This window comes from Salvia splendens, chromosome 10 (genome assembly GCF_004379255.2).
Source record: "Salvia splendens isolate huo1 chromosome 10, SspV2, whole genome shotgun sequence".
Lineage (NCBI taxonomy): Eukaryota > Viridiplantae > Streptophyta > Magnoliopsida > Lamiales > Lamiaceae > Salvia > Salvia splendens.
The window spans coordinates 20923387-20935746 of NC_056041.1; the positions used below are offsets into that span (position 1 = coordinate 20923387).

At 34.1% G+C, this 12360-nt stretch overlaps 2 protein-coding genes across 2 annotated transcripts; one reads left to right on the forward strand and one right to left on the reverse strand.

Moving 5' to 3' along the window:
• Positions 1-1011: 1011 nt before the first annotated feature.
• LOC121751663 lies at positions 1012-1676 on the forward strand. The gene is made up of 3 exons (XM_042146462.1): positions 1012-1172; positions 1333-1390; positions 1480-1676. The coding sequence occupies exons 1-3, from the start codon at positions 1108-1110 to the stop codon at positions 1666-1668; spliced, it is 312 nt and encodes a 103-aa protein (XP_042002396.1). The 5' UTR covers positions 1012-1107; the 3' UTR covers positions 1669-1676.
• Positions 1677-5114: 3438 nt separating this feature from the next.
• On the reverse strand, positions 5115-8617 carry LOC121751304. Its single transcript, XM_042146025.1, has 7 exons — positions 8122-8617; positions 7965-8042; positions 7476-7553; positions 6499-6597; positions 5792-5950; positions 5555-5704; positions 5115-5438 (listed from the first exon to the last, which is right to left on the reverse strand). Exons 1-7 carry the CDS (start codon positions 8131-8133, stop codon positions 5265-5267), a joined length of 750 nt encoding a protein of 249 aa, XP_042001959.1. The 5' UTR covers positions 8134-8617; the 3' UTR covers positions 5115-5264.
• Between the last annotated feature and the right edge of the window lie 3743 nt (positions 8618-12360).

The window sequence follows — 12360 nt, forward strand, 5'->3', positions numbered from 1 at the left end:
ATGTCGTAAGTAGACGATTAATTCATGTTTATAAGACTTTAAAATGTACAAATCATTAAGATGTCGCAATTTTTGTTTTTGTCGAATTATACTTAACCACACGTTCGTGGCTCGCAATAGTGACCCAAAATTGTGCTCTAAGTCCACAACAGTCAGTTGATTGCTACTACAATTTTACCTAATCACGTGTTTCTTGTCTTTAGGATGTTTCAAGCAATCACTGACAAACCTAGGATTTTAGTACTAACGATCTAAACTATTGTTAGAGATAGAATAATAGAGAAATAATTGAAAAATGAAATTTATATAAAGCACATAACTTTAAAATTAAATTTACTAATTATATGCATATTTATGAGACTAATTTTTTTTCCCTTAAGTTAGAAAGAATATCACTTTGTGATCAATGACATTATTTACAACATGAAAAAAATAAACTGAAATTATAATAGTACAAAATTACTAATGTGAGAAAAAAAAGAACCTACATGAATTAATTATTACCTAATGAATTTATGAGAGTCAAAAAAATAAATTAATTATTAGATAAATGAATTAGTCTAGTTATAAAACAAAAAATCTATTAGTATAATAAAATAAAAAAATACAAATAAATTAATAGCTAATGAATTAAGAATAAGTCTTCTATCCGACTAGCGATGGGAAAATCCTAAAAAATAAGTGGAGTATTATTTCTCATGGTAAGTTTTATTTTAAAGTGTAATTTTCTTGCCGATTTGTTAGATTTTGTTTCATTATTAATAATATTATAATAATAGTCTTAACATATACGGGTGAGACCTAAACTTGATATATAAACTATAAATTATAATCAGTCAAATAAAATATTGGTGTATCTATTTAATTCCTTATATTCCATGTATATTTATTTCCGTAGGTTAAGGATTCCTAATATTCCATATATATTTGTTTCCGTAGGTTAAGGATTCTTTATAAATAAGTACTCACTCCCTATATTATTTATTCGCATCGGAATTTTGGAACCACCGCTGCCGGAATCCGTTTCCATTCCACCGCCGGATGTGTGTTCCAATTATTCCGATAACCCACCAATTGATTCGATAAATTCAAATTCATAATTCCATTATGAAATCGGAATGGTGTAGTAATTGTGGAACAAGAAGTAAGACTTTTAAGGTCGACTTCACAGTGTAAGGCTCCCTTAAAGTTATTTCTTATATATATATATATATATATATATAATACAATATATATATATATATATATATATAAACTCTTAAATTTGTTTTTTTGTAATAGTATGTAGTTAGGTTAAATAATTGTTTGACGTAACATTTCAATCATGTGCAGAAGCCGTAAAATATGCGGCCGAGTTCTTTTTGAGGATACACAGAAGGAGGAAATTAAGGTTTGTATAACGTGCCACTTTATATGAGACGAAAAGAGTGTAGATTTGTTCTTTTTAACGATTTGATTTGTTGTTTATTTGCGAGGTAGAGGCGAATAGATGATTGGTATGCTACTGACTTGGGGAATTCGTTGACTAGTTCTATTTCTACCTTGTCCAATATAGTGATCGATGAAAGTGAGTCCAACTTAGATGGTAGCCCGTCCTCGTCCAATTCGTTCATCGAGCAGCGAATTGTTGAAATCGAGCCTACATTGTCGACCCTAACGCAAAAGTAGGTGGTGAGATCGAGTTGAATGAATTAAGAACTTATTTTGGATTTGAGTACATTTTTTTATTTAGTACATTTATATTTCAGTTATTACATTTGGATTGTGAATAATTTTATTTCATTGTTTCTATGCCTTCCAACATTTAAGAATTTATAAATCATAATTTGAAAAAGTAGTATTTGCTTATCGTGTTTGTTGCAATCCTAAAATATTACTAAGAATATTGTATTAGTTTTGAATAAACCATTTGTTGGTAGATATTTCTTTTAGCTAGGGTTTAATATTTAGTTGTGAGCAAAATATCTAAATTTTAATAATTTAGTAATTTTAAATTCGGTTCAATTTAGAAATATAAGTTCCAGATATATTATTTGCTACTAAGTTTTATGAATCATAGTTAATGTAATTTATAAATATTAAGTAGTAGTATTAAATAGTAGGAATATATTGTTTGTTGCTAATTTTTTTAATCTACAATTTTCAAGCAAACAGTGACAGACCTACGATTTTAGTACTAATCCTGACATAAACAATACAGATGAATAATAGAGAAATAATTGAAAAATGAAATTTATATAAAGTACATAACTTTAAAATTAAATTTACTAATACTACATGATATAGTATATGCATATTTATGAGACTAATTTTTTTCCCTTAAGTTAGAAAGAATATTACTTTGTGATCTTACAATGACATTATTTACAACATGAAAAAAAAACTTAAATTATAATAGTACAAAATTACTTATGTGAGAAAAAAAGATCATATATGAATTTATTATTATACCTAATGAATTTATGAGAATCAAAAACATAAATTAATTATTAGACAAATGAATTAATCTAGTTATAAAAAAATCTATTAGTATAATAAAATAAAAGAATACAAACAAATCAATAGCTAATGAACTAAGAATAAGACTAGCCATGGGAAAATCGTAAAAAAGTATTATTTCTCATGGTAAGTTTTATTTTAAATTTGTTAGATTTTGTTTCAAAAGGATAAACTAAAGAATGTTACAATAATAAACTTAACATATGCGGATGAGACCTAAACTTGGTAACCTATAAATTATATCATTCAAATAAAATATTGGTAGTTATCTATTTAATTCCTTATATTCCATATATATTTGTTTCCGTAGGTTAAGGATTCTGTTAGGGTTATAAATAAGTATTCCCCTATATTATTTATTCACACAGGAATTTTGGAATCGCCGGAATCCGTTTCCATTCCACCGCCGTATGTGTCTTCCAATTATTCTTATAACCCGCTTATTGTTTCATTAAATTCAAATTCATAATTCCATTATGAAACCGGAATGGTGCACTGTGAAAAAAGATGTGAGATTTATAAGGCCGACTTCAAAATGTAAGGCCTCTTAAAGTTAATTCGTATATATATATATATATATATATATATAGGGTTTTGATCTATGCAAAACTAGATTTAAATACAGAAACGCAGAACAATATCATAATTAGGTCACTTTTAGGTCATAATTAGGTAATTTTTAGGTCATGCTAACAAAGCATGACCTAAAACGATCTTAGCATGACATTAAACCCAAATATTATAATATGACCTAAAATTGCTTAATTATGACCTTCCGTGTTTTTGGTTAATTATTGACCATTAGATCATCTAATCCTAGGGCCAAGATTTGGTCTGCATTTCTGGATTTAAACACATACTTATTTTGATCATCTCCCTATATATATATATATATATATATATATATATATATATATATATATATATATAGGAGGTTGATCAAAACAAGTATGGGTTTATATAAAGAAATACAGGCCAAATTTCAGCCATAGGATATGGCGAGATCATCTTGATTTTAAAACATCTGATGGCTCAAATATGTCATTAAATATTTTTATTTTATTCAATAAAAATCCATTAAGGTTAATTAAGTAATTAGCTCTATCACGTTGGTTATGGCATCTCCTATAATCTTGCCATTTCTCTTTCCAATATCAGAGTTTAGGCGTGAATTATGAGATAAATTTCTTAAACTGCATCTTCTACCTATATTCATCTTCTTCAGCCACTGTAACATCAAACTTCAATTATAATTGTTTCAGATTATTGTTTTACATTCTTAAATATATATCATCTTCGTTGGAAGATCATAACTCCAATCGAGTTACAGATTTTTCTGTTCAATTTTATATTCTATATCATCATCGTTGGCAAATCTAAAAATCCAAAATGGAATCCGACATACATTCTACTTCGCACGTAGATAATCACTCATATTCCGATGACGTTGTTGGCAATACAAGTTATGGTCATATTTTTTATTTTCAGTTGTTTGTTCTGCTCTGATTCACATATTTGTATCTGTTTATGTCATCGTATTCGTTTATATGAATCTTTTGTAATTATATTATTTGATCGATTTATCCTCTATGATTCAATTTCTGTATAGTATGACACATTTTAGTTGAAGATAGTTGTATGAGTTGTATGCCGCGATTTCATCCTATTATGACATATTATCATTCTACATCCAGTAGATGGAAGCTTGTTTTTAATCTTCATCGTTAGTTTATCATGACCCATATATCCATCTATTATGACCCAAGTGATTAAATTAAGTTTTTGGTGTATAAAACACTAGTTTTATTTGATGACTCTAATGTTGCCTAAATATGACCCAATATACCCACATAACGATATGACATATAAAATCGTTTATTATGACCCAAAAGTATATTTAATGTTATTAAGAATTTTTTTTGCAGGATTCAATCGTTATAGCTTTTTTGTATGTTAAAAACTTGCATAGACTCGTGTAGGGAGATGATCAAAATAAAAATGCATTTAAATCCAGAAATGCAGCCCAAATCTTGGCCCTACGATTAGATGATCTAATGGTCAATAATTAACCAAAAACACGGAAGGTCATAATTAAGCAATTTTAGGTCATATATATAATATTTGGGTTTAATGTCATGCTAAGATCATTTTAGGTCATGTTCTGTTAGCATGACCTAAAAATTAACTAACTATGACCTAACAATGCACTACGTATGATATTGTTCTACGTCTCTGTATTTAAATGTAGTTGCATAGATCAAAACCCGACTCGTGTATTGGTTTTTAAATATGATCAACGCACGGGAATATTATTCGTTCGTACTACTACTATTTTTTTTGCATCCAAACATATATATCTAATAGAACGAGTCATTTTGGTTTTTATAGTTTTATGCCATGACTCATGTGATGGTATATTATGACACAGATTTACCTAACAATTCTATGAATCACATTCAATATATATTACAAGATACAACATGGTCATTTTTGTTTTTTGTAGTTTTACGCAATTCCTCATGTGTCCGTATATTATGCCACAGATTTACATAACAATTATATGACACACATTCAATATACATTACAAGAAATAATTGTAAAGAATTTAAAGGTCATTTTAAGGGAATTTTTTATCAGCTTATAGATGAAACAATGTGTTGTACCAATGACATCCACATGCTGAATAAAACATGATTCAAAAACAAGAGAAATACTATCTTTGATGAAATGAACAAAATGATCCACTAATCTAAGTTACGACATAATCATTTGGCGAGATCCATAGTCAGCAACCAGTAATACATAACTCGTTCATCTGGAGTAAGCTTGCATGACACTGTAACTGCTCTCTCAAGAAATGGTGAACGCAATGCATTAGAACATCTCAAGTCTGCCTTAGGGCGAATGTTCATCTTCAATTTTTGCTGGTTGTCATGTAGCTACAATTAGATGGTATAGATCAGTTATATGTGATGTATAAATTTAATATATGTTCAGTTTAGGCAGTACACGCCTTACTACGTACAACTAAATAGATAATTACAACAAATCTTACTTGTTCGTTTGTATAGACGACCAATTCTTTGCCCAGTTTTGGTTCTGACTTTTTAGCGAAAGGTGTGACAAAATCCTCATCAGCATCATCACATTCCATGTACGCTTCCACTGCAGACTGTACAATGGCTTCCACATCGAGTTCATTATCCTACATATTTATTACCAGAAAGGTACATAAGAAGTCATACAAAACTGTACTATTTCATTGATAATGTAATTAAGGATAGACACATACATTAGTTTCATCCTTGCTTATAAGCTTATTATCCAAAATTGGTATTGATTTCGTTCCCGAAGCTTCCGAATAAAATTCATCAGCAGCATCATCTCCACCGCCTTCCATGTAGTCGGCCATGGCTGATTTTACAATCTCTTCCACATTGATACATCCTTCCTATTTATAATACATTGCACATTTAATAAGTGTAATAATATTTGGCTGACGTTGTTCTGCTTTTTTTTGGTTCATAATGGATGCATACAAGAATATATTTCAAAGCTGGAAGTACCTTTTCTAAACCCGTCAGATGTGATGCATTGCTACTACTGTTAAATGATGTACCAATTATTGGGTTGTTGACCTAGTACTCACTCTGGAACAATCATATATGTTAAGTGTTATATATCACCTCAACAAACATGGTAGTACACATAGTTTTCGAATGACATTTTAACATTAACATTTACCTTTGATGCACACAAAAGAGCTGCTCCAGAACTAACACTTATAACAGTTTTTTCAGTGTCCGAGATTTGGATCCTTCCTATAGCTGTGAAGCTACTAATCTTCGAAACAGACTAAAATAAATGGTAGTATTAATGAATGTTTACGTATGTCATAGATATACAAAAAAAATTGCATAGTATGATAATATCAAGACTTTAACCCTATTTATTGCGATCTATATCAATAAAAGTAAAAAATTATTACACAACAATTACCTTGTTTACTCCGGCCTGTGGTGTAACAACACAATTCTGTACTCCATTTATGTTAGTTCTTTTTCCTTGTTTCAAACCGATTCTTCTTGCGAGATCACCCTGCAATTCAGTTTGGTTGTCAAACAAAATACTTTGGATAATGGTATCAAAAATCAAACTAAAAGAGCAATTATATGCTAAATATATAATAAAAGTTTTGAAATAGGTTCCAAATAGTAGTACGCTCGGAGAATACACTAACAAGTACAACAAACATTAAATATGTGTTTTCGGTCATACTAATCGATTTTTAAGTCATAAAAACATATGGTTAAATTAGGTCATAACAAGCTGGAACTTGGTTATATGTCCAACGCGTTCACTGACACTGACAAAAAAATTAAATGGAGAATTTTGGGTCATAATAAACGGATTATAGAGTCATAATACATACGTTTAATTTGGGTAATAATAAGCAGGCTCTAGGTCATACGCATGGAGAATATGCGTTTGGGTCATATTAAACACATATTTGCTCATGGAAATAAAAAGGTTAAACATCGTGCTAAATGAGTATGACCCTGGGTTCCACATTGTCACTGCATCATTACACATTTCAAAAGTCTTGTCCACAACAAGTATGGCCATGGGTTCCACATTGTCACTGGATCATTACAAATTTCAAAAGTCTCGTCCACAACAGTATTCAAATATTTAGTACAGGCAACTTGGTTCACCAGCAAAAATTACATTGGTTTCGAGTTAGTCTTCAACTTTCGTTCTTTATTACATTACATTTGTAAAACTAGGAATTAAACATTTAAAGTGTAACACCAGTGGCTGAGTCATTTTTGGATTTAATTACATAATGTGCAATGTGCAATGTAAGCATAAGAAAGAGGTTAATATTGAGTCATAAGTGTCATAACAAAACTATTGTGTAATAGACAAATCATCACAATCATAGAAAGTTATTACTATTTTTTTCATGTACATACCTTTTCCAGAATTGGATACTTGTTTATCCGTCTCTTTCCCTTTAGACGCTTGAATGATTTTTGTATGAGTTCCCGTATCTGAAAGCATATTACAACTACGTGATACTTTTACAGAAACATATTACAAACATTAAACAAAAATGAAATTTATTTAAACTCCAGCCTGTCACCAAAAATCAAACTTTATTTCCCACAAACAATGGGTAGTACCTAACCAGCACAGTGAGGAATATATGACAATTTACAACTTAAGCATATAAATATTCATTTATTCCATAACTTTTTTCAGCATACTTATTCATCAGTAATTAAAGAGCAGAGCTACAATAAGGGTTAGAAGGTATAAATTTAACCTTGATTTATGTCATGGATATCAGGAATGGCTTCAGTTGAGGGTTCTGTTGAATTTTCGACTTTTGGTTATGAAACAAAAAAACACAAGTAAATACCAAATTCCAAATAGAATCAAAACTACATGCATCAAAATACCAGAAATTGGTATCGTATTTCCTGTCGGAGCTTTTGGGATAATTGGTAGCTTTTTCTTCGACGTCGTTCTTTGATAAACTACGTGAACAACAAATTGAAGATATTAATCGGCCTGATTTTGTCAACTTCAAGTCATGGGTTACAACATCTTACTTACCTTTTCCGTCATGAGACGCGGATCCAGCTCTTGTGTTGACCATGGTTGAATTAGAGTTTTCTTCCCCTTCTTCGTTGAGTTTTGGATTCTTACTAGGTTTTTGGTAGCGGAAACGGATTTTCTCGCAGAGGCGTTTTTTGGTGCAGGCGAAGATGAAATAGTGGAGGGGATGATTAATTTGTAGAGCTTTGTATGGTTTGGGCTTTTCGGATGGCAAGAATATTTGTGTGTTTTTCAGAGCAGATTCTAGGGTTTGGGCGTTTTTGAGTTGAGATTTTGGGGAGAGAGAGACGAATTGAATGGCGCGATCAGATTAATAATGTGTGGAGTAATGATCCCAATTAATCCGCTATTAAAAACCGGAAAGCAGTTGTTTATATTTTATATACCTACAGTACCCTTACATGACACAGAACACTACTATTATGACCCAAAGAAATCGTTCCTAATTGCAGATCGTGGCCATTCATTTCCAGATCTCACGATCCGTATTTGGTCTGAATTTCTTTACATAAGGGCTTCTTTTGGAAGATTAAAACCCTATATATATATATATATATATATATATATATATATATATATATATATAGGGTTTTGATCCATGCAAAAGCATTCTTAATGCAAAAATGCAGAACCAAGCATACAAAAGTCATTTTTAGGTCATTGTAAGCTTATTTTTACGTCATTATAGTAAGGATGACATGAAATGGTCTTAGCATGACCTCAAATCCAAAGTTTATAATATGACCTAAAACTGCGTTACAATGACCCTCCGTGTTTTTGTTTAATTATTGACCATTGGATTGTCAAATCTCATGGTCAGGATTTGGTCTGGATTTTGTATTGAGATCAAGTTTTGTATTGATCATTTTCCTATATATATATATATATATTTAAAAATTCTATTTTTTTGGGTTTATACAGTTAGGTTAAATAATTGTTTGACATAATCATAATCATGCGCAGATGCTGTAAATTATGTGGCCGGGTTCTTTTTGATGATGATATATATGTGGAGGAAGTTAAGGTTTATATAACGTGTCATTTAACTCTAAAATAGTATAAAATTGTTTTTTTAACGATTTGCTTTGTTGTTTATTTGCGAGGTATAGGCGAACAAATGAATCGTGTGATACTGACTTGGCCAATTCATCTACTAGTTCTGTTTCTACCTTGTCCAAGACGAAAGTGAGTCTGACTCAGATAGTAGCTCGTCCTCGTCCACGTCCAATTCGTCTGTCGAGCAGCAAATTGTCGAGATTGAGCCTACATTGTCGACCCTAAAGCAAAAGTAGATGCCGAGATCGACTTGAATGGATTAAGAACTTGAATTTTGGATTGAGTACATTTTTTTAGAGTGAACTACAAAAACAGTCCCTGGACTATGGGTTTATCTCGCCCATAATCCATGGACTTTAAAAATATCCTCAGACAACTCTGGACTAAGGGTTTATTTCAAATTCGGTCATTTTGCCCTTTTTTGAGTAAAAAATACCCTTTTGAGGGTTTGAACATTTTGATCATTTCAATATTTATACTTTTGAGTGTGTCAGCTCATTATTTGATTTGTGCAGGCTGTGTCATTGATTGTCACTTTATATTTCTCTCTCTTGCCTTTCTTTTAAATATAAGGTAAACACAATTCTCTCTCCTATCTCACTTCCCTTCTTCCTCTGCTTCCCTCCGCAAAATCTCGACGTAATTCTTCTTCTTCGTGCTTCCCTCTGCAACGCCGAGCAATGTAGACTTGTCTTCATGTCTTCGTTGTCCGTTAAAAACTCGGCTGATGGAGGAGGAGGGAATGGTTGTAGGTGGCTCCGATTTGAGTACGAAAAATGTATGTGAAGGTGGAAGTAAAGTGAGATTGTATTTTGATGTTATTTGCTGGATTTTCGTTGTTAGTTTCGTTTGTAGCCATTAGGCCATCCACAACGCTGTTTCTATACCGTTCCTTAAACTACTATTTGCGGGCCCCACTGTACTTTTTTACTCCATTCCTTAACTAAGGAACGGAACCTGCAACCCTCCGTTCCTTAAATTACTATTCATTCAATTTCATTTTTAATTTTTATTTCCAACCAAATTCAATTAATAAAAACACACTTTAATAAAAAGCACACAACATTAAAACAAAGTTACAACTTAAACTTAAAAAAAATAAAAAGCACACAATTAAAATCCTAAAATAATAAAATTACACAATTTTAATAATTTCATCCGCCAAAGTTTGCCCAAATGTGTTCAATTAAATCCTGTTGGAGTTGGGTGTGGGCGCTACAGTCGCGTGTCCTTGCACGAATAGATAACCGTTCTTGTATAGACGGATGCGCTCCACTTCGAGGCGGACTACTTGCGATTGAGCTTCCGGGGGATTCGGGGTCGAACCAATTTCCCGCCTCGGGTCCTTCGTCTTGGACAATCATGTTGTGCAAGATTATGCACGTATACATGATGTCGACCATGTTCTCCATGAACCACGTACGAGCCGGGGCTTTGATGATGTTGAAGCGCGCTTGGAGAACCCCGAACGCCCTCTCCACATCCTTGCGAGCAGCCTCCTGCTTCTGCGCAAAAAGAGCTTGCTTTGGGTTAGAAGACCCACTGCACGTCTTCACGAAGGTAGGCCACTTCGGGTAGATACCATCGGCGAGATAGTACCCCATTTTATAAAGCCGGTTGTTGGCGACGAAGTTGATGGCCGGCGCTTTACCATCCAAAACTTCGGTCAAGAGGTCGGACTGGTGAAGCACGTTTACGTCGTTGTTCGACCCGGGGACCCCGAAGTACGCGTGCCAGATCCAAAGGCGGTAGTCGGCAACGGCCTCGAGTATAAAAGTTGGGTGGGTGCCTTTGTGGCCACTCGTGTAGGACCCCTTCCACGCCACCGGGCAATTCTTCCATTGCCAGTGCATGCAATCGACGTTGCCGAGCATCCCGGGGAATCCGTGCACTGTTTCGTGAAGGTCGAGCAGGAACTGACAATCGGTCGTGCTTGGCCTCAGGAGAAATTCGTCGGTGAAGGCTGCCCAGACGCCTTTGCAGAATTTGAGCAAACACATTCGCCCAGTGCTGTCTCCGATGTGGAGGTATTCGTCGAACATGTCGGCCGTTTGTCCAGTCGCAAGCTGGCGGATTGCTGCAGTACATTTCTGCAGCGTCGTGTGGCTGGGACGGCCGACCGCATCGAACCCTTCCTGGAAGAACTCTTCCCGGGCTGCCAAAGTATTCGCGATGTGGAGAAATAACGGTTTCCCCATGCGGAAACGGCAACGGAAGTACGTATCTCCCCAAACCGGGTTATTGCAGAAGTAGTCGTGTACTAACCTTGCGGCGGCTTCCTCCCGGTTACGATGGATGTACGTACGGGAGCGTCGTTGGGGCGGCGCGGCTTCTTCCGCCTCCCGTCGTCGATCTTTTTTTTTTTTTTTTTTTTTTTTTTAAAAAAAATTAACTTCATATATTTATATCATATATATGAAGGAGGAAATTACAAATCAACTCCTATAACAAGGAGGAAAGACAAATTACGCCACCCAGGGTTCGAACTCGAGACCTCCGGGATGGACGCGGTATCCAGCACCCTTTACCGCTAGGCCAAGGGGCTTGGATGCCTCCCGTCGTCGATCTTGTTCAAGTGATTGTTCCAATATTTGACGCATTTGTTCAAAAGGATCTATTAATTTGATTAAATTTGGGAGAAGAAAAACAGAGTTGATTTGAGATGAAAATTGGGGTGGAAATAGAGAGGATTTGAGAGGAATAGATGTGTGTTTGTGAGTGAAATGAGTATGAAATAGAAGTATTTATAGAGTAAATAAATAAAAAAAAAATAAAAAAAAAATAAAAAACGGCCAAAAAAAACGGTAACAATACCGTTGCAAAATTTATTATTATTTTTTTATTAAATTCAATTTTTTTAAAAAAAAATCGAATTATTGCGTCACCGTGACGACGCCCACTCGCGGGGCAGCGAGTGGGCGTCACGCGTCGAATGGGAGGCCGCCACGTCGCCTCGGCGCGTGGCGGAACGTGTTGTGCCGCGTCTCGCGGGAATGGCACCCGGCACGGCACCTGCACGGAATGGCGACGGAACGGGCGGCTGCAACGCGTGCCGCCGCGGTTCCGTTCCTCCGGAACGAAATAAGGCACCGCAACGGCACGCGTTGCGGGTGCTCTTACTGTGAGTTTGATGAAGTAGGTTTTCACAAGTAGATTGCAGTGTGTGGGAAAAAAATTTGG